This window comes from Phacochoerus africanus, chromosome 7 (genome assembly GCF_016906955.1).
Source record: "Phacochoerus africanus isolate WHEZ1 chromosome 7, ROS_Pafr_v1, whole genome shotgun sequence".
NCBI classification, from domain to species: domain Eukaryota; kingdom Metazoa; phylum Chordata; class Mammalia; order Artiodactyla; family Suidae; genus Phacochoerus; species Phacochoerus africanus.
The window spans coordinates 86,876,788-86,904,387 of record NC_062550.1 but is presented as its reverse complement, the minus strand read 5'-3'; the positions used below and the strand labels follow the sequence as shown (position 1 = coordinate 86,904,387).

Sequence of the window (27,600 nt, the reverse complement as noted above, 5' to 3'; positions counted from 1 at the left end):
GGAATACTACTCAGCCATAACAAAGAGTGAAATAATGCCATTCGCAGCAAGATGGATGCTACTAGAGATTCTCATACTAAGTGAAGCAAGTCAGAAAGAGAAAGACAAATACCGTATGATATCACTTATATGTGGAATATAAAATAGGCACAATGAACCTATCTACAAAAACAGAAACAACACACAGACATGAGAACTGACTTGTACTTGCCAAGGGGGAGGGGGAGTAGGTTGGTCTAGGAGTTTGGGGTTAATAGATGCAAACTATTAATTACATTTAGAATTTATAAGCAATTAGGTCCTACTGTATAGCACAGGGAACCACATCCAGTCTCTTGGGACAGACCACGATGGAAGATACTATAAGAAAGAGAATGACTGAGTCACTTTGCTGTACAGCAGAAATTGGCACACCATTGTAAATCAACTATACTTTATTTTAAAATGTGTACTTTTTAAATGTTTGCATTTTAAAGAAATGCTTGGGAGTTCCTGTCATGGCTCAGTGGTTAATGAACCCATCTAGTATCCATGAGGACATGGGTTTGATCCCTGGCCTTGCTCAGTGGGTTAAGGATCTGGCATTGCATGAGCTGTGGTGTAGGATGGCAGCTATAGCTCCGATTCGACCCCTAGCCTGGGAATGTCCATATGCTGTGAATGGAGCCCTAAAAAAGCAAAAAAAAAAAAAAATGCTTGGATGTTCAGTGTGTTAGGGACATAAAGTATGTTTCAGTTTCCTGTAACAAACTAGGTAGCTTAAAACCACAGACATTTATTCCCTCTCAGTTCTGGAGGCTCAATGTCCAAAACCAAGGCGTCAGCAGAGTTGGTTCCTTTGAGAGGCTCTGAGAGGGAATCTGTCCCATGCCTTTCTCCTAGATTCTTGTGATGGCTGGTGAGCCTTGGCTTGTATTGCATCACTCCAGTGTCTGCTTCCATCTTCACCTGCATTCTCCTTTTGTCTCTGTGTCTTCACAGAGCAGTATTCTTATATAAGGACACTAATCAGATTAAGGGTCCACCTCACTCCAGTATGAACTCATCTTAACTAGTTAATCGGCCATTACCTTATTCCCAAATAAGGTCACATCCTGAAGTTGGAGCTTAGGACACAAACTTTTTTTTTGCATGGGGGTCACAATTCAACCCTAACAGAATACATGGGGAGGCCTGAAGTCTGCTTATCACAGGACATCTGTACCACAACAGAGAATCATGGCTTCACCCTCTAGTCAACAGCAAGCCAAGCAACTGAAGTTGTAAACTGGGGAGTGATGTCATCAGTTCTGTCTGGGAAGCAGCTGTGGCAACAGTGGGGCAGGGGTGAAAGTAGAAACCAGTAGGTAGCTGGTAGCCACTTGGAAGACTGTTTCAGGGCTCAGTCAAAATATTCTGCAGAATTGGGCAGTCAGGAAGCTCTAAATTACAAAATAAAAGGCTTGTGCACAATTATATTTTCCTCACTTTAGTTGCTTACAATAGGCCAAAATTGGTAATAACCTATATATCCAACAATAGCATGGTAAGGACATTATTAAGTCAGCCATTAAAAATTGTCACTCTAAGCATTTAATCACATAACCCAAAGCTGTATTTATTTTTTTAATGTGGGATACAAAGTATACAAATAAAGTGTGATTTCATATATCTAAGAGTTACCGAGTCTAAGCTTGTACTGCTTGCTGAACAACAGGCCAGTAAGTCAAGAGACAAGGTATTGGGGCAAAGAATAGTGACTTGGTTCAAAAAGAAGATGGTGGGCTACTGTCCCCTAGAATCATCTTGCCTGGGTTTGCATGCTAATTTCTTTTATGGAGCAAAGAGGAGGAGGTGAGGCAGTAAAGTGAAAAAGGCTATAAGTTGTTGCAAATATTTCCTAGTTCTGGCCAGACTCCAGGAGGGACGTGTTCATTTCTTCCTTTCTGCAGCCATTGACAGGTGGGCCTGGTCAGGATGTTCCCTATGAGGTAAACAAAGGTATTTTCTATTATTATATTGATGATGGTTTTTCCTGTGTGACAGGATCATAGGAGGTTTTGTCAGCTTTAGTTAGGTATAATTTAAATCAAGTAAAATCCAGTGACTTTAAGTGTACATTTTGACAAGTTATGTCAAATACATATAGTTGTGTAACTGCAACCATAATGTAATAATGACATAGAGCATTTGCATCCTCCAGAAAGTTCCATCATGCCTCTGAAGTCAGCCCCTTGGCAAACTCAAACCTGCTTTCTATCACTGCAGTTTCATCTGTTCTAGAATTTTATACAAATAGCATCTTATAATATTTAGCATTTTGTTTCTGGCTTCTTCCACTAAGAATAATGCTGTTGAGATTTGTTTATGTTGTTGCACAGGCTGGTGGTTTGTTCTTTTTAGTACAGAATGGTATTTCATTGCCTGGAATATGCCAAAGTTTTGTTATTTTATCCATTTCTTTATCCAAATGTTAAACATTTGGATTCAACCCAGGTTTTAGCTATTATAAATACACCTGAGACTTAACGGCGAGTATAACATTTTTTGCACATTTGCATAAAAGTCTTTGTATTTATTTCTTCTGGAAAAATAACTAGGGGTGGCACTGCTGGATCCTAGAACAAGTGACTGTCTAACTTGATAAAAAATTGTTTGCCACAGTAGCCACTGTGCATTCCCAACAGCATTATATGAGCGCTTCAGGCGTTCCACATCCTCACAAACACTTGGACTTATCAGTCGTTGTCATTTTAGCCATCCTAGTGGGTATATGGGATCATCCCACTGTAGTTTTAATTCACATTTCCCTGATGACTGGTGCTGCTGAACATCTTTCCATGAGCTTGTTTGCAACCTGCACATCTTTAGTGAAGTGTTTGTCCAAAGGCCCACTTTTTATTGAGATGTCTTCTCATTTTTAAGTTAAAAGAGTTCTTTATATGATCTGGGTAGAAGTCATTTATTATACATATGTTTGCAAATATTTTTCCCAGTTTGAGGCTTTCTTTTTATGTTCTTAATGCTGTCTGTTAACAAGAAAGAGTTTTGACTTGTGATAGGCCCCAATTTATTTTTTTCTTTTATTCTGTGCTTTATCCTTAAGAAATCTTCACCAAAACTCAAAGTCCCTAAGATTTTCTTCTATATTTTCTTCTAGAGACCTTGGAGCTTAGCTTGTTGATTTTAAGTCCAGAGACCCACAACTAAGGCCTGACCTTTTAGTAGGACTCTTATATGTATTACAGTGGTCTCCACTCTGCCTAGTGGGATTGTGAACTACTTCTGGCCCTCTGTGAACTTGGAGCATTGTTTTGCTACCAAGCGGCCTCATGTAGCTTCACCCCATGCATGTTGAGTAGAGGGGACCTTGTTGCTGATATTGGAGGTTTTCTTTTAGTAGAGCTCCCTCCTCTCTGGTGCTCTGCCCCTCAAACTCACCTTCTCTACTCAATCTCTGTCTTCTAAGCTCGGGAAAACCACTAGGCTGTGTTTTGGTTCTACCTGCCTGAACTGTGACCTGGAAATTTCCTCCAAGGAGTGAGTTGGTATGATCCTAGGGCCCCCTTCATTGACTTCTTTTCTCTCAGGGTCAACAGTTTTGCACTGTTTCTTGTCCAGTGCTGATAACAACTGTTCCTGATATTATAGCACTTACTGCTCATGAGTGGAAGTGAAAGTCCCTAGCCTGCTGCACTTTATTAGCTCTTTATAGGAGAGAAACATAGCCTCAGACAGAGCCTCAGAGAACTGTGAGTTGTTGGGGAAACTTCCACGATCCATTGTGTCTCCTCCTCGGCATTTACCAGTTCAGAAACACATGGTCTACCCAGAGCTGGGGATACAGATTCAGATTCTTCTCAACTCTGCAAACACTAGTGTGTAATCTAAAATGCAAAAATACAGGTATGGAGTAGTGAATATGATTTTATAAAACCCTCTAGAGCATGCCATTTCTCTCTTAGGTAACTTGGGAAGCCAAATTAATCACCATATGTTGTTAAGCATGGAAATCAGCGCAGCTAGCAAAATCGCTAGCACATCAAAAGAATGCAATTGATAACTGTTAAATGAATAAAAGAGGGGAGCAAGAACTATTTTTTTCTGCTTGATTAGTCATTCTTATCTCATTACCTCTAGAGTCTGGTCTAAGCCAGGATACCCTTCTAATAGCCTACATTAGATAAAATTCTAAAAAATTTGTGTTCTTAGACCCTTGTTTTTCCTCAGCTATAGGTTGGCCATGCCCTATCTGGACATAATGACTTTCTCCAGAACAGGTCCCAGTGCCAATAATAGTTTAAGCTTCTTAAAATGTAGTCACATTCCTGTCCTTCCTGGATTCTGAGATTACACTCATCTTGGCATTTCAGAGTGTTTCACAAACTCTCTAGTCACTCATTTACATTCATTTACATTATTACTGCCAAGGGCTTATCTCAAATGTTTCAAAAGAGCAACCCATAAAAATATTGTTTGGTTTTCAGCAATTTTAAAAATATGTGAACAGGAATTCCCATCATGGTTCAGCAGTTAACAAACCTGACTAGGATCCATCAGGATGCAGGTTCAGTCCCTGGCCTTGCTCAGTGGGTCAAGGATCTGCTGTTGCCATGAGTTGTGGTGTAGGTCACAGACACGTCTTGGATCCCATGTTGCTGCAGTTGTGGCATATGCCAGCAGCTGTGGCTCTGATTCAGCCCCTAGCCTGGGAGCTGCCATATGCCGCAGGTATGACCCTAAAAAAAAACTTAAAAATAAATAAAAATATATGAACAAACTCTTAACACTTTGAAATTGAGACAGTTCGTATGAAAATACATTTTTACAGTTTCTCTTGAAAAATTGGACAATCCGGCCACAGTGGAATCAGTGAGAACTGAGGCATTCCTGTTGTGGCACAGTGGTAAGGAACCCAACTATTATCCATGAGGACTCTGGTTTGATCCCTGGCCCCCCTCAGTGGGTTAAGGATCCAGCATTGCCATGAGCTGTGGTGTACGTCACAAATGCAGCTCAGATCCCCATTGCTGTGGCTGTGGTGTAGGCCAGCAGCTGCAGCTCCTATTTAACCCCAAGCCTGGGAACTTCCATATGCCACAGGTGCAGGCCTAAAAAAAAAAGAGAGAGAGAGAGAGAGAACTGAGAAAAACCTACCACTTTATATGGCATATATACTCCCCAATTTGTCCCAAACACCTCCACTCCCTATTGCATGGGTTCTTCTAGTTTTTGTACTGATCTGGCCCTTTATTTTTTTTAAATTTTTTATTACTCAAATGAATTTACCGCATCTGTAGTTGTATAATGATCATAACAATCTGATATGGCCCTTTAGCATTTGAGTTTCTGTCCTAAGTTTATCCATTATGTGAAGATTTTGCAAGTTAAACTCTCAGGAGGTAACCTTATTCCTTTATTTCTAAGTTCTTAAAAAGCACATCATTGAAACTCCTCTGTTCTGACACCAAATGAACATTCTCAGAAAATTATAAAGAACTGAAAAGATGAAATCTGTTAATATCATTTTACTTTTTAAAACTTAAAATCAGTATTGGGAGAAAAAATGACTGATATGTGGTCATTCTGATTTCCTCAGAAGTAAGAGAATCATCTTGACAAGCTTTCTGAAATTGCTTTGAGTCATCAGACAGTAGGTCATCATTTGTAAATGAAAATCATTCTTTTTCTTTTATAGGTACTGCCCCTTTTAATACTGGCCACAGCTCACTTCTTGTTTTTCTACAAACAAATGGAACCTAGTGTTTTGGCAAGGAAAGTAGTTAGACTATAGGATCTTTAAGCTCATTTTTTTTTCAAAAATAAGGAAAAAATGCCTTTAAGCTTATTATCTGGCATTAAAAATAATTTCCTTCTGGACTATTAGTGTAGACATTTTTTAAATGAAGAATCAAATTAGGCCTCTCAATACCTATTATGTTACCAGAGGGCAAAAATTGGCAGATTGTATCCCACTCAGCTTTGAGAATAAATGTGGACTTTTCCAGGCCTTCCAGAAGAGTACAGTTTGGAGGGAAGAATATAGAGTCAATGCCAGGCTCCCACAGTGAACCTATAACCCTGTACACAGCACCTTTGCATCTATAACTTGTTTCAGTTCCTATGGTTGGTATAGTAGGCTTTGTCATTCTTTTGGGCTTTTCTCATTTCAATAGAAACTAAAGATAATCAGATTGAAGTGTAGCCTCATAGCCAGGAGTCAAGTAGATAGCACCCCTGCTCCTACCCTAAATGCCAGGTGTACCCCTAGTCCTTGGGACAACCCAAACAACCCTGTTGTAGGTTAAATTGTGTTTCACCAAAAGATATATTGACCTTCTAACTCCAGTACCTGTGAAAGTGACCTCGTTTGGAAATAGAGTCTTAGAAGATGTAATCAAGTTAAGATGGAACCATACTGGATTAACAGTGTGACTAGTATCTTTGTAAGAAGAGAAAACAGAGACACAGACACTCACAGGGCAGAATTCCATGTGAAGACAGAAGCACAGGTTGGAGCAGTATCTCTACATAATCATTCAGGGACTTGTGTTCCTATAAAACATCCCCCTAGGCCTTCTCATCATGTGCATGGTCTCAGCTGAGTCACCTGGATTGCACCCACCTAAAAGGGGAAGAGAAGATGTGGGATATCAACAGGCGAGTGGTATACACACATCATTCTGCTCACATTCCACTGGTGAGAATTGTCCTCTCACCACACCTAATGGCAAGGATATCTGGGAAATACAGTATATGTGGGCAGCCTGTTCCTAGCCACAATCTTTGTGCTATGGAAGAAGGCAAGAATGGATCTTGAGGATGGTTGGTAGTTGGTAGTCTCTGCCACAGGGTCCATGCAACCAAACAGTGGGGGTGGTGATGGGAAAAGAACGATATGTGAATATTACAAGGGAAATGAGAAGCATAATTTTCATTTTTGATATTAATAAGTTATTTATGTAACTGACACTGATGCATAAAGCATTCAGAACTTATGGCTGCATGTTCTTCAAACTTACATCCTAATTTCTTATAAGATTTGAATAATTGAGAAGAGAGGAATTTGCCAGATTGCTTTCATTTTCGTGACAGTCATCCCTAAGAATCTGCATGGGATTTGTTCTAGGAGCCCCTGCATACACCAGAATCTTCAGGTGCTCAAGTCCCTTGTAAAAAATCATGTAGTTGCAGTGAATCTGCCCTTTATATCCTTGTGCTTTGACTCTGCAGATTCAACCAACCATGGATCAGAATTTCCGTCCATGGATCAAAATTTGCAACAGCATTTGCTTGAATCTGTGGAGTAAAAACCCATGACTACAGAAGACCAACTGTATATTTATTGAAAAATTTCTATGTGTAAGTGGACCCACACCATTCAAACCAGTACTGTTCAAGGGTCAATTATATTTCCTTTGTACATTTACTGAGCCTCTATAGATGCCAGTCACTATGCTTGATTCTGAGCAGTTAAGACCCAGCTCTATTCACAAGGAGCCCACAGGCTCATGATTGAAATGATCAAAGTTTTCTGTTGTTGTTAAGTGCTGAATGGTGTAATCAGTGCTGACCTAGAGTTATATGTACAACTCAGCATAGGTACAGAGAGGGTTCAAAGAGAGTAGTTACAGAACACATGGGACTAAGTCGGGAAGTGAAAGTAGGAGTTGACCTAATGTAGCCAAATAGGGAAGACCATTGCAAGCCAAGAAGTAGCGTGGGCAAAACTAAGAAAGTTATGAAATAGCTCGTTTATGGAAACTACTAGTGATTTAGACTAGAGTCTAGGGTACGAGTCGAGGCAGGGGGAATTGAGCACCAGCAGGACCATTAGGATCATTGAATCCTGGGCTGGTAACAAGGCTTTATTCTATAGGTGGTATCACTTCATTGACCCCTCCCCACACTGCCAAGATCTGGTTAGATTGAGGATTAGAAAAATCATTAGTGGGTCTGACATTGCTGTGGCTGTGGTATAGGCCAGTGGCTATAGCTCCAGTTCATTCCGTAGCCTGGGAACCTCCACATGCCGTGGATGCAGCCCTAAAAAGACAAAAGGAAAAGAAAAGAAAGCTCTTTAGCAAAAATGAAAAGATAGATTGGAATCTAAGAAGTTCTGTATTCAAGCAGTAAGCTTAAGTCTTCTGATATTGTAGCTGAGAAAAGAATTTGGGGACAAATTCCTATGGAAAGAATTTCATATATTAGAAAATCTTGACAAAACACTTCGGAATTTTGAGACTTTTGGGAATCAGTATATAAAAGAAATATACTTTTGGAGTTCCCACCAGGGTACAGTTGGCTAAGAATCTGACTGCAGCACTGTGGAGATGCAGGTGCAATCCCTGGCCCTGCCCAGTGGGTTACTGCAGCCGCAGCTCAGATTTATTCCCCTGGCCCGGGGAACTTCTGTATGCTGTGGGTGCAGCCAAAAAAGGAAAAAAAAAAAAGAAATATACTTTTAACTTACCCAGGGAGTTCCCACTGTGGCTCAGTGGGTTAACAACCTGGCTAGTATCCATGAGGATATGGGTTCAATCCCTGGCCCCACTCAGTGGGTTAAGGGATCTGATGTTGCTGTGGTATAGGTAGCAGATGCAGCTCAGATCTGGCAGTGCTGTGGCTATGGCATAGGCCAGCAGCAGTAGTTCTGATTTGACCCCTAGCCTGGGAACTTCCATGTGCCACAGCTGTGGCCCTGAAAAAAATAAAAAATCAACTTACACATAGTGCTCGATGGTGTAGGACAAAGATATATGTAACGTAAAGATATATATATCACCGCCATATATACAGTATAAGCCACCATCGAAGAAAGTGTGAGTTCATGACATAAGGCAACATGTAACTCAAACACGCCCAAAGTACATAGGCTCCCAGCACTGTGGGGGCTTAAATTATGGAATAAAGAGGATGTGGGATGGGAGCTTTACCTTGAGAAGAAATAACCTGTATTAGTTTGATTATGTCCTTGTTCATATTTAGAGATAGAAGCAGATTATTCTTCAAATAAATGGTGTTTTCACACAAAAACACAAGAAAATGGCAATTGAACAAACAACTCATTTCTTCTTCCTAAGCTCTAGAATGGAAGAAAGGAGAGAATTATTGGCTAAAGAAGGGGATTACTCGTTAGACTTTCTCTCTCCTTTGAGGCAGGGTTCAGCATATGCTGGGGAGGAGGGAGCTGGTGGAATAATTCTTATAGCCACTGGCTTGGCTTGGAAGTCAGTTCCTCCAGACAAGAACCACAGATGGGTTGGTGGGGCTTGTTGGGAGCAACACCAGCCTGTAAGACAGATTGTTATGTGTACCCTGTGGCCTAGTTCCACAGTGACCCCTGCCCCGCATCAAACCACTCTGAAGCCAAGGGCTACAGTCTTGAATCACATGGAGAATAGCCACACATTCACAGGTTGGCTGCCTTGTCTCTTTAAGGCCAGGAGGGACTCGAGACAAAAGAGAGAAAGTCAATAAAGTGGCATTTGTTTGAGGGGCCAGAAAACCTGGTGAAGGGGACCCCATGCAAGGACAAGATAATTTGGTGAGCCAGAGGGCAAATGTGCAGAAGGGAGACTAACATAACCGTTCTGCTTTAGGAAGCCCTGCTTACACGGTTGGCTCTTGGTGGAGTCTGGGAACTTAAATTTCAGGAGTTTCCATCACACTAACTGCTAAGAGTAACTCATTGTACATCAACAAGTTCCTCAGACATCATGGGTTATGCTGAATACTGATCTTACTGTTTTGTGAGGTTTGGGAATTTTGGAGCATCCTAGACAGAGGGTGCCTATGAGACCAGCCTCTGATTAAAACCCTGGGCACTGAATTTCCAATGAACGTCCCTGTTAGACAAAATTTCACTTGCTGTCACAACTCACTGCTGGGGGATTAAGCATATCCTGTGGGACTCCACTGGGAGAGGACTCCTGGAAGTTTGTACCTGGTTTCCTCCAGCTTTCCCCCCATCACCTTTTCCCTTAGTGCTCTTTCTTTATATCCTTTCACTGTAGTAAGCCTATGCCATATGTACCACTATTTGCTGAGTCCTGTGAGTATTCCTAGTGAGTTATCAAGCCTGAAGGTGGTCTTGGAAACCCCTGATAACAACAAGGTTCCCAGGAGGGACTCCAGTGGAAAATGGCTGCTCAGCTTTTAGCACTTTTATTAACCTCCAAAGACATGTGTTTAGTTCAGTTTCCCTCTTCTTGAATTAAGCACTTGATTATGTCAGGTGTGGCTTTCCTAGCAACTATAACTACTCTGAATTTTTCAGATTTTAGAAGGTCACTGTATAGCATTCCCATTGTAGCTCAGCAGGTGAAGAACCTGATATGGTGTCCATGAGGATGTGGGGTCCATCCCTGCCTCACTCAGTGGGTTAAGGATCTGGTGTTGCCATGAGCTGCAATGTAGGTCACAGATGCAGCTCAGATCTGGTGTTGCTGTGGCTGTGGCGAAGGGTGGCAGATGCAGCTCTGATTCACCCCCTAGCCTGGGAATTTCCTTATGCCACACATGCAGCCATAAAAAGAAAAGGAAAAAAAGGCACAGTGGTGTATATATATATATCATATATTGTGTAATACCCCATGAAATCTAAGAAAGACCCCATGTTCATATTCATTAATATGGCCATTTTAAACATACACATATTCTAAGAGGGAAAAAGATTTTAAGTAGATTCTCTGTAGTCAAGGTCAGAACTTACCATAAAATGGATTTGTGCCAAACTTTGGAGGGGAAACTTATAATTCTTAGAGCATTTTGAATTTTGTCATTGCAGCTAGAGATTATATTGCCATCTTTTATTTCCTTAGCAGGGAACTGAGAATTCGAAAAGTTCATTCATTTGCCAAAGGTAGCACAGCTTGTATCTGAACCAGATTTCACATCTGGTCACAAGCTAGAGTGCTCTCAACTATTACCCTACTGTGTCTTTCTAGTTACCTCTTTTTAATATATGTTGTATGTCTAAATACCACTTGTAAGGAGGTAAGGAGTGAAATCAAGGGGAGCAGAAAAGAAGAAAGTAGTTCTCTCTCTTCAGAAAGGGTATATGTATGTTTTACCTTTCCCCATGAAACTGATTCCAAATATATGACATATTTTGCCCTTTTGTAAGTCTAACGACACAGCAAGGCAGTAGAGATAGATCCAGCACTTTTCTCTCCCCAGGTGTCTCTCTGATACCCTATTGCGGGCATCCTCAGAGTGAGCGAATGAATGAATGAATGAGTGAGTGAGTGAGGATGTATGCTATCCCCTCCCCCAATCTGGCTTGTGACTTCCAAGGCAGCAAGAATAGGTCTTGAGTACTTTTTAAAAGCCTCTCTGCCACTTTATAATGCTCAGAAATCCATTTGTATTGATGCTTTTAAATTGAATTGACTAGGAAGTTACTTTAGCTAAATGAAGCTCACCCCCAGCTTTACCTGGGTAGGAAGGCCAACAGGTTGGAAAGGGTTCTTAACAGAATTTACACACTCTTTCCTTCAATGTGACAATAAAGAGATGGTTTGGAGAAAAAGACATCTAATAGGATACCTTCTTCCAACAAAATAGCTTCCTTCAGTAAAAGAGGAAGATACATTCTATACAGATATTTGTCCTAAGGAGGATTTGAGGGATGAGAAATCACTACCAGGCAAATACATGTGAACTGCTAAGCTTTGTTTTGGCTTTTCTGTCCTTGGCATTGCAAAGTAAATACCCCATCAATTAGAAAGATGTTGGTAACCTGGTTTTCTGTATTCTTACAGCCCAGGAGCTTTGTCATTCTAATAAGTCTGTTCTGCCTTGCAAATCTGCTTAATTTAAATCTCTACGTTTTCATTATGTTCGGCACAGGCTTAGTAATTCTCAGAAAATGATCCTTATTAAATGACGCTTAGCTAGAAATTCTGATACTCAAGGGTGCTGACACAAACAACTGTCATTCTTTACAATGGCTTCATTATCCAGTGACACAGTTAAAGACATTGTTTTATTCGAAAGTGTCTTTCTTTGCTTATTCCAGCGACAGTTTTCCTGGAGTTTTGGAAAAGACGGAGAGCAGTAATTGCTTATGACTGGGATTTGATAGACTGGGAAGAAGAGGAGGTTTGTATCATTTACCTCACTTATTTTTAAAAAGCAGATCACCAAGAAGTACACAATCCCCCTTGAACCGTCACTCTCTGCTCCATGACAGCAGTCTGGTTTACTCATAAAGCATTTTTAATACCTGTCTTTGCAAGGAACTTCAAGCAATATAAAAAGATACTAGCAGAATTAAAACACACACACAATTTTGATTTCTTACTAGAGTGAAAATCCATGGCTAAGTAAAGCACTTCACTTGTAGGCAGAGGCATCATAAGAATTGGTAGTGAGATTTGTCGTGTTTCCTTAAACATAACCCATTCTCTTTATTTTATTAGAAGGAGAATATTAGTTTTGCCATTGTAGACACATGTAAGCAGACCTCTTTCGTATGTCAAGGAAATGGTTCTGTGAGCTCTTCGGGACCCTGGACAGTGCCCAGGTGCGCACCCCAAAGTGATCAGTAGTGAGGCGAAATCACTCCTCTAGCAGCCTGTTTGGTGGATGTGGCTAAAAGCAGGGCCCACTCTAGATAAAACTTCCCGAGTAAACTCATTTCCTCAGTTTTCACTTTCTCAGCACATCACACTCCCTTTAACCCCTTCCAGGGCAACACATTGCCCTTACCCAACCTGTATCTGGTCTTGATCCTCTTTCTTTGCCCTCCTCCTATCAGGATTCTCAAGAATCCTTGCTGGGCTGGGTCACCATGTGCCCCCTTGGACCCTGCTTTCCCTCGAGAGTCAGTCTAGCCCTGAACTCTTCTTTCCTTCCTTTCATTATCTCCCACCTCTCCTGCTTTCCACTTCCTCAGGGTCTTGCTGTGCCAGAAAAGCAAATACACTAGTCATATAATTTATGATAATAGGCTTTAATGGGTGTTTTCCTTCCAGGAGACACACACATAATTTTACAAATTAAAAAGAATCTTCTGTAAACATAACTGAGAATTTTAGCCCTGGGGTGGACTTAGGAGGGGAGATCATTTTAAGAGGAATTTTTTTCCCCTTCAAATCATGTCTCATGGATGCCAGCCTTTTCTTCTCATGCCCATGAACACATGTGGGTAGGTTTAAAATCTAGGAATGATATTGGCGTTTTCAGCAGTTCTTGTGATAAGGCCTCTCTTCTGCTTTTATAAACATTCATTCTTCAGAAAATGGTTTTCTGGTTAGAAGAGACTGGCCAGGAGACTTCTGGAGTCTAGTGGCTACAGCCAGGCTGCATTCAAGACTTCCTCCTTGGTGGAGCTGTTCTGCCTCTTTTTTGTTTTTTTTTTTTTTTGTCATGTGTATTTATGGGAGTGGCTGTCACGTGGGATGGAGAATGGCTCTTTCCTGGGAATCCAAGTCACCACTAAGCAACCATGCCATCTAAGATAAATTACTTCATTTTGGGATCTTTTTTATTTATAAAGAAGAAGTTTCTAAATTTTCCCCTTTTAGCTATAAAGCATGGCATTGAATAACTGACTCAACCCATCTAAAGTCACCATTGACACTTGTGGTGGGCTGCGATGTGGGTATCCTTAGCATAAACATATCTCTTTTAAGTGTGGAGCCTCCTGTCTTCTTAGCCCTGTTAAAAAGCTTGTCACACTTGGCCCACCTGTGTTCAGGAGCCCACCAAGTGCCATTCCAGTTCTGTTGGGGATTCATTAGAGAAATGCATCTTACCTCTAGCCTGTGGCTCTCAGCTTGCTATGCAGAAAAGCCCAAACTCACTGCATACCTTCGGCAGGAATAAGCCAGACTGTTAATTTGCTGCTATAACAAGGTACCACTGACCACTGGCTTCAGAAACAGAAGGTGATTGTCTCATGGGTTGGAGGCTAGAAGTCTGAGATCAAGGTGTTGTCAAGCTTGGTTCTGAGGGCTGTAAAGGAAGGATCTGCCCTGGGCGTCTCTCTTGGCTTCTAGGTAGCCTTCTACTCCTTGTATCTTCACAGTGTCTTCTCTCTGTACATGTCTTTGTCTAAATTTCCTGTTCCTATCAGGATACTATAAGTCATATTGGATTAGGGTCCGCCCTAAAGACCTCATTTTAACTCAATTACGTCTGTGGAGGTATAGACACATTCTGAGATAGAGGGTTAAGACTTCAACTTGCCAATGTGGGGTATACATGATTTAGCCTAAACACCCAGGACAGAAGTTCTGTCTCCATGACTGGCCTGTTTCTGGATGATTAGCTCAGTGACTTTTGATGACACCTAATAGCCTAATAAACTGAATTTCCCAATAAAGCAGCTATTCCAAGTCTGTTCAGTGTATACCCTAAGGTTTAACTGCCTAAAATAAATGAAATGAGGAAGAAGCTCGTTATAACCTTATCTGCCCCTGACTGTCCCCATTACCTGTCACTGACTAAAGTCAGCATTGGGCTTATCCTATGGCAGGAGCCAGGCTGCCCTTCCTCCTACACAGGGAGGCCACTACCCATCTGTGTCCACCCTCCAGAACCTCTCTCATCTCAGTTCTTTCCTTGCTTTCTGTCAGTACCTTCATCTGAGTCTTGAGTGTTTCTGCCTGGATTAGCTAATCTCCACTGTACAAGAGTTTCTGCTCAATTCCCTTCCTGTTCCCATTTACTTACTTAGAACAAGTTCTTAATTAACCAGAAGCACTTCAGCACACCCTTTTGGTGATTATCTTTTCCTAATCCCATAATCTCTTTTTAGTCAGAAGCTTTCACATTGGATGGAGCTCAACCCCATGAAGTAAAATCTCAGCTTGATTTAGCATTAAAGGAGCCTTGATTTTTAGCTGGATTTGCAAGGTATTTACCTTGTTTTCAATACCAATTAAGAATACATTGAAAAATCTATGGTGAAAGGTGAATGCATCCTAGAGAAACTTATTTAAAAATAGACTCACCATTCTATTAGCTGCCAAAGTCGAAAAATATCCCCCAAATTCTAGAAAACTAAAAATTAACTCGTAAAATGAAATCAAAACATTTTGCTATTGAGCAGCTTTCTTTGTCCTTGTATCCATATTATTTCCCAGTAATAAAGGTAAAAGCTTATTGATTGTTTCAAACCACTAGGGATGGGACACATTGGTCCCTTTCTCATCCTCATTTCCTTTCTTCAAGCATAGTTTAATAAGATAAGAGAGACACTTAACTGTTGGTCTAAACCACAGAGCCTTGATGATAATAAGTCTAAGTCATCATTCTTTAGATTTTCTTTAAGTGGCCAATTTCCAAACATTTAGACCCAGGTTTCCAAGCCCACATCCTCGACTGAGTGAAAACTGTGCCATTTGTTGATTCAGTTTCCATGGGGTAAAATGAATTTTTTCTTACTGTCCAAGCACCTCTTCATTACATAAAAATGTGTCTGCTTGTTCCTTAGGAGGAAATACGGCCCCAGTTTGAAGCCAAGTATTCCAAGAAAGAGCGGATGAATCCCATTTCAGGAAAGCCAGAACCATATCAAGCATTTGCAGATAAATGCAGCCGACTCATTGTTTCTGCCTCTGGAATATTTTTTATGGTTTGAAACTTTTTTTTTTTTAACAAAACTCCTTGTTTCATAAAGCCTGTAGCATGGTAACAACAATAATCACATCAGGCATTTGGATACATTTTTTATGTTCTGTTATTTAGTACTCGGGACAATTCTGTGTGGTGGTCAGGAATGGCACTGCTGTCCCCATTTTACAGATGGAGCCACTGAGGCTCCAAAATGTCAAGGCGCTTGCCCAGGTTAACCAGGAAATAGCCAAGAGCTCAGAGCCTCTAATCTGCTGTTCTTTCCATTTGTCTCTCTATGCCATAATGAAAGGAACTAAAAATATGAGCTAGAACCTACAGAACTATTTTTCAAGCTTTTTTTTACAATACCTGTACAGTAAGAAATGCATTCTTTGTCATGACCTAGTATATGTTATCCAAATAGATGTATAAAATTGAATATAGTAATCAAAACAATACTCACATTTATATTATGCAATGATCTGATTTTTTTGTTTTACTACAGTCTATTTTTTAAGCCAGTTATAACTCCCTAAAATTTATTTCCAGACTCACTAATAGTTATGTCAGTTTGCAAAATACTAATTTGAAGCTGATTGTCAGCTTCTCTTAAGAAGTCATTTTGGGGATCAACTTTGACCCTATCGATTATTGAACAAAACGTATGCAAATGTATAGGAAAGGTCATTGCAGAACTGGAGGGATGATTAGGATCCTCTCTTGCTCTTTTCGAAGGGTGAGTGTGTGTAAGTATAGATCCTCGTTGTTTAGAGTGGGAAGGACAAGACAATAGAAAATCCGGACAGTCCGCCCCCGGTAGCTAGAAAGAAGCGGGGGAGATGGAAACGTGGGCAGCTCGCCCAGTGTCCCTCAGCTCAGAACAAGACTCAAGTCCAGGTCCTTCTACAGATTCTGCTTTGAAAGCAGCTGTGCCAGGCTTTGCCTTCTATATTTATATTTACTGTATATACAAAAGTATATATTATACTTATGGTTTACAACAAGACTCTTGGGCAAGGATTAAGTTTTCCCTGTTCTACAGTTGGGGAACCTAGAGCATAGAGGCCGAAGCATAGAGGCTGAGGCGGTGGAGAGGACAAGCTCCTTTCCCAAGGTCATACTGCTAGGTCATAGCTGAACCAGGACTCGGTTGTGACTTCTGACTCTGAGGCCAGTGAACTGTTCATTCCACCGTAACTGCTGTCCTTGTCTAAAATTCACTGTAGGCTTCACCTGTCTCTTCCCCCTTCACAGCTCCAGGATTAAGACATGGAGGGTGGGTTTCTGCTGCTTTGTTTATTCCTATTATCATCACCATCATCCCTACCACTGCTGTTACTACACTGGCCAGTTCCAGCTAGAGCTCGGGATCATCCTTGAGCTTTTAGAACATGTCAATCATAGTAAGCCAGATAGAGAATTTGCATAAAACGTAAGAATGCTTCTATAAAGAAAGGAATCTCTTAAGTTGTAGAGGCTGTTGGGAGGCCCAGCTTTAAGATCCAGTTTTTGACAACCATGTGGGCTAAGGTCTCTCTGCTCTAAGATATATGAAGCCAGTCCTCTAATAATGAAAGCCACAAAATTTTTTGGAACCTCAATTTCCTATTATTCAAAGAGATAGAAGATATGCTACATTCTTCTCTAATACCATGAAATTTTCAGAGAAAGATGCCTTGGTTCAGTCTGTGTACATATCTAATAAATAAGAGGAAGCCCTTCTCATGGGCTTATTCAGTCACAGATAACTGAACATCCATCATTATCCTAAGGGGCTGCAGAAACCGTGAACTGCAGAAACAACAGCTACCATCTCTACCCTGTTGGAGCTTACTGACTAAGTGGGGCAGACAGATAATAAACAAATTGTTAGAAATTATAAGTTGTGTTCTGGAAGATGAGCACAGGTACCAGGTAACAAAAAAGAGCCAGGATGATGGGGGTTCATGAAAGCATTAATTATGAAGTGATTCCAAAGCTGAGCTGTGAAGAATGAGTAGGTATTAACTAGAGTGAGTGAGTGAGAGTGTGTGTGTGTGTGTGTGTGTGTGTGTGTGTGTGTGTGTGTGTGTTTGGCAGGGGAATGAGTGGGTCAGATTTCAGCATTTGGGGCAAAGGAAGTGGTCCTGAAGATTAGGGGTGTTTAGCCCATTTGAAACAATAAAGAAAGGTCTAGAATCCCTGGAGGGAGGGGAAAAACACTCAATGGGGCTAGAGAGACTCTGTCAGGCCACCACAAGGGCTTTGCTTTTATCCTAAGAGTAAAATGAAACTGGTAAATAGCTTTAAACGGAAGAGTGACACGCTAAGATTTCCCTAATAAATATTCATTTGCTTGATCTCATATTCTGTTTGGTAAAGCATCACCCCCATAGCTTAACCGTCTACCGAGTAACTCTCAAGTACCATGGTTTTTCTATTTGGATAACAAAGAACACACAAACAAGGGAAAGTATCAGCCACGTGAAAAGCATGTATTTTGGTGTGATGTCTTGAGTTACTCCGAGGACTTTCCAGGTGGTAGGAGCCCCTTCCTGAAACATTCCACCACCGTGCTCACTGGGTGACCTCTGTCTTCCTGCCAGATCTGCGTGGTGATCGCCGCCGTGTTTGGGATCGTCATTTACAGGGTGGTGACTGTCAGCACTTTTGCTGCCTTTAAGTGGGCGTTAATCAGGAATAACTCTCAGGTTGCAACCACAGGGACTGCCGTGTGCATCAATTTCTGTATCATCATGCTGCTGAACGTGGTAAGTGAGCTGCACGGTGACTAGTCCGATGGACAAAATATGTGTGCCGCAGGTGACAGTTTTCTTCTGCTTCTAAAGGGATCTGGCCTCGAGGAGGCTGGTCAGTTATGTGGCACCCACAGCAACATGCCTGGACGGAGGTGCACTCATCCAGGGAAAGAGAAGGCTTGAGTCACATCTGGGCTCCAGGGTTTCCTACAGTGTAAGACTGAGTAGGACACTTGCCCTCTCTGCATCTCAGTTCCCTTATTTTTCAATAAGAGAACATTGTACCTCACTTGGGGGAATCTAGCCCAGCTCAAGATCCGTGCCGTAGCTCAACAGTGTTGGTTTCTATTTCCTTCTGATTCTCAATGATAGCAAGTTAGTCAGTATCCAAATTATTCCTTGAGATAATCCAGCAAGGAGTATGTCAGGATAGTCCATATTGCTTGTGTTGATTTCAGGCTTTTTTTCTTTTTTGTTTTTGTTTTTATGGCTGCACCTGGGGCATATGGAAGTTCGTAGGCCAGGGATTGAATCCAGCTGCAGATTGACCTATGTCATAGCTGCAGCAACACCAGGGTCTTAACCCACTACGCTGGGCTGGGGATCAAACCCATGCCTTTTGCAGCAGCCCAAGCCAACCCACGTTGGGTTCTTAACCCATTGTACCACAGTGGGAACTCCAATTTCAGGCTTTTTAAAAATGTGTATTTCAGCCCAGATCTCTCCCTTGAGCCCCAAACTCATCCTCCCGTAGCACATTCAACCCCAAACTCCCCATCTTCCCTCCAGAATCAGTCTTCTGCAACCAAGTGTATGATATAGTTTGGAAAGATCAGCATCAAAATATATTTTTAAAAAATTTCAAGTCCTTAAAAAGAAAATATCGAATAAAGGACAAAAGACAAACGAATGACCATGACATAGCTTTGATCAATTCAGAACTAAACTATATACTGACTGCTGAAAGTACTCAATTTAGGATATTTTCATGACCCAATAACATAGTTTTATAGCTATATAAATTGTTTACAACTACCTAAAATTTGGGCCAGACTGGCCTTACCAAGAAATTTATTTGGACATTAGTCATGAATACTTTTTCATTACCTGAATATAAAAAGACTGGTATTTATGTTCATTAAAGCCTCTTTCAAGTAATGATTATAGAGCATATATCCTGTTTCTGACTTTTTTGCTGTTATCTGTAATCCTAACTAAAGAACCAGATCTATAAGGAATGCCCATTTTCTAGATTTGGCGATGTGTTTACTTTTATGTAATGAGTACTTTAAAAATAAAGTTATGCTATTTTACACAAGTATTCTAGATCCTAACAAAATGTATGCCTCTTAGTGTCTAGTTAAGGGGCACTTAACTGGATTTCATTTTATTTCATGCCTTGAAAAATAAATATTTCAAAGTGGAGTGAATAAGACGGATTTCCTTACCCCTCCTTGTCATGTTATTTCATTTCCATTCTGATGTACTAGTGATCAAAAGAATCTTAATATAATAGTTATGGGCTATATATACCAGCAAAGGAAGAAATTAAAAGTTATTACCATCCCTTTTAGTCAGCCATGCTGATATAAATCTGATATGTCGTCATAGTATAAACAGTGAAATCCACAATGACTTGTTCTGAAAAGAACTAAGCCAGACAATATGGCTTGCATCGTAACAAATCCACATCCATTCATCAGGTGGAGAAGATCAAATTAGAAGTACCCATAGCTCCTTTTGGACATGTCCTTAAGGTCAGAATGCTTTCTGTTAGTTAAGATTTTAACAGTAACTATTTATGGTATCCCGTTTGGAAACTTAGATCTGCTACTACTCTTATCAGAACTAACTGTCCATGGTTTCTATCTCAGCTGGCTAATAAGAAAGGTCTTTTCCAGAAACCACTCATCTGAAGACCTCCTGCTGGCTATCAGTCCCTTTGTTTAGGTGTTCTTTTCTGTTGCATCCTGCTCAGAATCTCACTACCCATCTGGTATCTTCAAGATACACAGAAATGTTCGCAGATGCCATGGATCCCAGTGTTCCCACATACTTTACCTTATTTTTCAAAAGGTTAATAGTAATTATATTTCAACTCCTGTGCCACGTCTTTTTAAAATCCCAATTTTTTTCAGTTTCCAAGCCAAAATAATGATGGCATATCCCCAGTTCTCAAGGCCTTGGAGGCAGGTGTGCAAAATAAGGCATTTTAATAAATGTATGTCAAGATGAAAAATTAAAGGATGAACTAGGGAATCAAAAATTGTATTTGTGAGCAAGGTTGTCTCAACAGTTGACTTTCATTTTTCTTGATAATTATATTATTAAATGACTTTAATGACACACTGCCTTTGTCATATTCAAATACATTTGATTAGAATATCTGACCTAATCTGTTGTTTACTGGTATTTTATTTTCATGATAAAATTGAGATCTTTGACTCATCTGTACCACAAGATTTCTTCTTGAAAATTATACCAATCTCTTTTAACGTTGGACTCTAAGAGTCTGAGGTTTCTATAAACAAAGTTGATACTATGACCATATGAATTATATCTTGATGAAACTGTAGTCATTGCTGAAAGTTTAGCATCATACAATCTATGTCGACTATTTCTGTTATTAGCAGAAATTTGGGCTAAGAGGACTCAAAAGTTAGGAAGGACCTCAAGATGAATGAGTTCAATACCCATTCTCAACATATAAGGAAAATGATGGTCTAAAGCAGAGGTAAGTTAACTTGCCCAAGCCCTACAGCTTGCTGGCTGGTAAAGCTGTAATTCCAGCCTAGGGAATGCTAACCAGTGTAATTCCACTACTTTAGTCTAAATGTAACCTGAATTTTCATTTTATTTATTTTTTTTCTTTTTTAGGGCCACACCCATGGCACATGGAAGTTCCCATGCTAGGGGTCAAATCAGAGCTGCAACAATCAGCCCACGACACAGCCATGGCAACACTGGATCTGAGATGCGTCTGTGACCTACACCACAACCTGAGGCAACTCCAGATCCTTAACCCACTGAGCGATGCCAGGGATCAAACCCATATCCTCATGGATACTATTTGGGTCCTTAACCCACTGACCCACAGGGGGAACCCCCGTGATCTTAATTTTCACATTGTTCAAATACATTTGCATAGTTTTCTTTTTCCTTTTCATTTATCATCTATCATCTTAGAGAAAGCACTTGCTCATTTTTTTTTTCTAATTTATACCCTCCTTAGGTAATCTCCTAGAGCTGGATTTGCTCTTAAGTGTACCCCCTGCACTTAACACACACACATACACACACAAGCACATGGACACACACCCCCTCCATCCTTTTAGGATCTTCCATTTACCAGGGCGAGTTAGGAATGCATCTGATTCACTAATGCAAAAGCAAAGGACCGTTAAGTTTGGCACTTCCTGATAATGTTTGATCACCTTGGGATCTGTGACTGTTACAATCCAGAAAATACAGCAGCCCATAAAAACAATAGGATTACAGACTCTTCGGATCAGGAGTAGTCTTAGAGATCTTACAATGAGGATCCTGAGACCCAGGAATGTTGTGACTTGCCCAGCATCACTTAACAGGCTGATAATTAGTGGCAGCTAGCCTGCTGTCACAGAGTGATTCACCCCAAAATAAGAAATGAGATTTTTAAAATAGTAAAACAGGATCTTGTGTATTTCTTTTTTGCCCCCAAAAGACACAATTGTTCACAAGATTTTCATTGTTTGGGCAGCGGATGGTTAATGAAATCATTTTCATTCTTGACTTAATTACATGTTTACTTCATAATTGTAGATTTTAGAACATCTGCAGTTTGTTAAATGTATGAAATCTATTTTACAGCTCTATGAAAAAGTTGCACTTCTTCTGACGAATTTAGGTAAGTGGAAGCCTGTTTATTTCATGGTATAGTATTGTGGTCTGAAAAATACCTTCTCAAAGATTCGTTTCTGAAACACAACTGAAAAGGAGCATTCCCTTTATTTTGAATTGCATACAACAATTTGTTCTTTGCCCTCAGCAGGGCATTTTAAATATGTCTAATAATTGGGAGACTCTTTCCTACCTAAAGCTTTAAAAACTGACACACACATTATCATTCATGAGCCAATATAAAGTAGGTTTTCTCTCTCTCTAGCGTCACATCTGCGGCATATGGAAGTTCCCAGGCTAGGAGTCAAATCGCAGCTGCAGCTGCTGGACTACACCACAGCCACAGCAACGCCAGATCCGAGCTGCATCTGCAACCTACACCACAGCTCACAGCAACACTGGATCCTTAACCCACTGAACGAGGCCAGGGATCGTACCCCCATCCTCATGGATACTTAGTTGCGTTCTTAACCTGCTGAGCCACTATGGGAACTCCAAATTAGATTTTCTCTTCATGCACAAAAATATAACATCACAAAAGCGTATGTGTATTAAGTACCTATAATCATTTAGGAAAGTGTTCATTTACTGTTGCCTACAATTTGTATTAAGAACGGAACCAGTTTTCGTGTCATACACAATCACAGAAAATTTGTTGCTTTGGCAACTGAGAGTCTTCCACCGACATTTGTAGAAATAACATTCATCTGGATAAGTCACTCCTAAGAACATTTATCTGACTCCATAGATTAATGAGCCATCAGTCATTTTATTCTATGCAGTTTGAGAAAATTACATGCTCCTGCATAAAACCTGTGTTAGCGCATTTCCATATGTAGCTTATCCAAAGAAGACAAAATCACGAATGTGTTTTTATTTATAATAATTATTATATTAAAAGATACTATTTATCGAGCCCTTCTATTGCCAGATACAGAGCTGGGCACTTGGTATATCTCCTTTAAAGTCACTGAAATCTTTTGTCACCACCACTCTTTGCCCCCAAAGATAGAACTTTATGTCTACAGAAGAGATTACTACCCATTAGCAGACTGTGTCCAAGGGCGCCTTGTTCCAGGCTGGAAAAGATGCTCATGGAGATGTAGCCCTGGTCAATCTGTAGGTGGTACATCTTACTGATGACCTAGGAGACCTTCCTGCATAACCAGGAGTTCAGTAGCAGAAGTGAAATACAGCTAAAACTCTTAAAGAATCCTTTGTCATTTCTTCCCTCAGCAGCAGTACAACTTTGTTCTGAAATTGACTTTTCTTTTTTATGGCAGCACCTGTGGCATATGGAAGTTCCTGGGTCCAGGGTCAAATCAGAACTGCAGCTGAGGCCTATGGCACAGCCATGGCAACACTGGATCTAAGCTGTATCATGACCTGTGCTGCAGCTTGCAGCAATGCCAGATCTTTAATCTACTGAGCCAGGCCAGGGATTGAACCTGTATCCTCACAGAGACAACATCAGGTCCTTAACAACAGGAACTCCCTGCAATTGACATTTAAACCATTTAAAATCATATTCTTTTTCTTTCTCCTCTCCCTTCTCGGATATGCTCCTGGGAAGCATTTTGAGTTATAATTTGTGGAAAAGGAACTGATGGGAATTGAATGAAATTGTAAAGCCATTAGAAACTCAGGGAATGTGGAAACAAAGTGCTATGGCATGAAATGCATTTTCCTTGATGCTGTTTTGAGGTTGAGAATGCAACAACTAGGGAAGAATAAGTGCACTGACATGAGTTTCAGGTTGGAGGACTGATCCATGTTTTGGTTCATGCCACAATGTCCAAAGAGCCTTTGCCCTATGGAAGTGGAAATGTCAGGAGATGAGAATTGGCACCTGATGGAGGTCAGGAATTTGTAAGACACGGATGCTGATATATAGTAAAAGATCTAGAGATGAGGTCATTTCCTTGGTCTTTGTCCTTGAGAATGAAAATGATGGTGGATGAGAGTGACAGGTAAAAGGGTCAGATATTCTCAGCATTCTGAGATGGGGCTCTGACTCCATGTCACCCAGTAGCACTTCACATCACACCAGAAACAGAAGTCAAGACCAAGGGGTTATTAGGAGTAGGTTATTATTGACCCCACCCAGAAATTAAGAGCAAAAGCTGAGGCTCCCAAAAGGAGCAAGGGCTGGGAATAAGGCCCCTTCTGCCTGGCTGTCTCTACTCCAGGCTCTCCGGGCATCCTCTAACTGGACAAACTGGATATGCCCTCCCCTCAGACAAGTCAGTGGCCACTTCCTGCCAAACCCTTGCTGGGGCTGGTCTGGAAGCTTGAAGATGCCATGGATGTACTATTCTGTCACACGCCATCTCTAGGCAAGCTGGGATCTCCTACAGCCTCCTTAGGACACTTCAGCTCCCACCCTGAGTGTCTGGAGAGCCAGCCAGGAGGAGTTGAGAGGGATCAGATGCAGCCTCTCAAACTTTGCTCCCCTTGTATTCACAGAACAGCCTCGTACAGAGTCCGAGTGGGAGAACAGCTTCACCCTGAAAATGTTTCTTTTTCAGTTTGTCAATCTGAACAGCTCCACGTTTTACATCGCGTTCTTCCTTGGAAGGTAAGAACCCCACCACCCCGGGCCAGGGACAGAACTCTCAGAGGTCACTGACCAGAGTGACAGAGTAGCCGCCTTTAAGGTGACTTTAGACAAAGTGAAAAAAGATAAAACCAGTCTCCTTTCCTTTCCCATTCCAGGAATGGTCTCCATCAAAGTCCCTCATACCCCTTCTTGTGAAAGTAACTAGAAGAAAATAGTTCACACAGTAGGATGAATGTGAAATGTGCAAGCTGCACCTGTGCCTGAATCTGGCCCTTGGATCTCACCCCTGTTTGAGCAGTTGGCATCAGGGCAGCATGTCCTAAATCCCTGACCTCACAGAAGAGGGAAGGACATCCAGGCAGGAAAGGAGGCTGATATAGAATGCAGAAGGAGACTGGAGACCTGCTGAACCCAGTAGTTATGAGGATTTGGAAAGGCCATGGCCCATGAATTCCATTATACCAAGAAGTGTGTTTGAGGAGACAAGAACCAGGGGAGGGGCTAAGTATTGGGTGAATCTCCTCAGTTTCTGTCTACTTAAGCATGGAATTCTAGTCAAATAGCTCACTTTTAAAAAAGTGCATTACAAGTTGCATCCATGTTGCTGCAGAAGCCATTATTTCATTCTTTTTTATGACCAAGTAGTAGTCCATTGGGTATATATACCACATCTTCTTTATCCATTCATCTGTTGATGGACATTTAGGTTGCTTCCATGTCTTGGCTATTATGAAGAGTGCTGCTATGAACACAGGAGTACATGTATCTTTTTGAATGAAAGTTTTGTCTGGATATATGCCCAGGAATGGGATTGTTGGATCTTATGTTCTATATTTAGTTTTCTGAGGAGCCCCCATACTGTTTTCCATAGTCGTAGTACCAGTTTACATTCCCACCAACGGTGAAGGAGGATACCCTTTTTTTCACACTCTCTCCAGCATTTGTTATTTGTAGACCTATTAATAATGTCCTATTCATTTATAGCATCTTTTTAAGGACCATAAGAATCAGAAAGTAGATAGGACTGAAAAGGGTAGACCAAGACACAGATTATTTTATTAAACAAAAATGATTTGAAGCCACTTTAAATCCATTTCCTCTATTATGCTCTCTTGTAAAGTTAACTGGGAGTTCCCGTCGTAGTGCAGTGGAAACGAATCTGACTAGGAACCATGAGGTTGTGGGTTCAATCCCTGGGCCTTGCTCAGTGGGTTAAGGATCCAGTGTTGCCATGAGCTGTGGTGTAGGTTGGATCTGGTGTTGCTATGCTCTGGTGTAAGCCGGCAGCTGTAGCTCCAATTGGACCCCTAGCCTGGGAATCTCTATATGCCGCAGGTGTGGCCCTATAAAGACAAAAAGACAAAAAAAATTAAAAAATAAAAATAGTTAACTGGAAATATTTATATCCTTTACAGCATAATTGAAGAAATTGCTGAATACTTAAAAGTGATGATATTTTTAGAAAAAAATGCTAATATTCAAAAAGATCAGATGCATTTAAATCCCACCTGCTTCTTATTCAATAGGCTCTCAATACTCAGCAGAAAGTGTTAAAAGTCACAGTAGGCAGAAAGAACTAGCCTCTGTGGTCAGCACCAGCCAGAAGGGTCAGAAGAAAAATATCCCCCAGAGAATTCCAGAAGTTTCTATTATGCCAGTTCTGGAGACTTTTCCTAATTCCTCCAGACCTATTCTTTACTGTACCAGGAATTTTCAATGGAGGGTGTGCTAATCTGAATGTAATATTCACTGAAGGCTACAGGATGCTAATGATTTGTTTTTCTGTGTGTGTTGAAGATTCACAGGACACCCAGGTGCCTACTTGAGGCTGATAAACAGGTGGAGACTAGAAGAGGTCTGTATTCTCCCATCATTCTTTGTTTCCTATAGACCTGCATTAAATAGCCTTAGGGCAACTTTGTGCAGATTAGACACCAGACAGCCTTACTTCCTGTCCATTGATTCTTGAATTTCTGTGTTTGCTTACCTCGCAGTGCCACCCTAGTGGATGCCTTATTGATCTCTGTATGCAAATGGGTATTATAATGGTGCTAAAGCAGACCTGGAATAATTTCATGGAACTTGGCTACCCGTAAGTACCCTAAATATCTACACTTGAGGGGCAGCATGTCTCATTATTGGCTTTTCTAGGTGTGGCAAGTAAGATAAGCAATGCAGACTCAACAGTTAATCCTGTGCATGTACCTGGAGCTAAGTCTTCACACTTAGATATTCAAAGACAAATCATGAACATAATAAACATTGGCTCTTTTGGAAGATTTAGCACAAGTCATATGAAGAAAAGTGAATACTCTTTAAGAAGTCTCTGTGGACCCCTAAATATTGGATACTTGCTTCCAAGTTGTTTTAAATGATGGTGACATATTAACTAGATCTCTACTCCCAAACCCCTGTGATATATCAGAAATGGCCATTTTTTTAAACTACCTTAAATTCAGAATGTACAGAAAATAAACTTATGGAAAAGAGACCCCCCCCCAAAAAAAAAAAAACCAAACAAACCAGGATTCGAAAAAGAAACAGCAGTATTTCTAAGTCACCATATCTTAACCAGTAAAAATATCATCTCCTGATGATAACAGTTTATGGTGATGGCAGTGGGCAAACACGTGCATTCCCTTTGTGAGAATAACCTTGAAATCTGCTGTGTTTGCTCAGTTCTGGTCAGTTAATTTTAAAGGGACATAAATCAGCAATGCTTCTATTTCTGTTTTAATTCTACCTCCGGGTTTCCATGTCAGCTCAGTGTCTCCATAGAGAATTCCAGGTTTCAAGGAGGACCACTCAGCCAGAACAACTAGCTGGAACTTGGTTCAATCCTGAAAGTCATCACTTAGCTCCCTGTCAGAACCAATA

General features: G+C 40.8%; 1 protein-coding gene across 4 annotated transcripts in view; it reads left to right on the top strand.

Moving 5' to 3' along the window:
• ANO4 (anoctamin 4) overlaps positions 1–27,600 on the top strand; it is a 354,946-nt gene that overhangs the window by 272,652 nt on the left and 54,694 nt on the right. For all 4 annotated transcript variants that reach the window (XM_047788188.1, XM_047788190.1, XM_047788189.1 and 1 more), the window contains 7 exons: positions 12,002–12,084; positions 15,425–15,565; positions 18,132–18,296; positions 22,134–22,170; positions 24,630–24,741; positions 26,521–26,578; positions 26,718–26,815. In XM_047788188.1, coding sequence (XP_047644144.1) covers positions 12,002–12,084; positions 15,425–15,565; positions 18,132–18,296; positions 22,134–22,170; positions 24,630–24,741; positions 26,521–26,578; positions 26,718–26,815 — 694 coding nt within the window. The remainder of the gene's footprint in view (positions 1–12,001; positions 12,085–15,424; positions 15,566–18,131; positions 18,297–22,133; positions 22,171–24,629; positions 24,742–26,520; positions 26,579–26,717; positions 26,816–27,600) is intronic.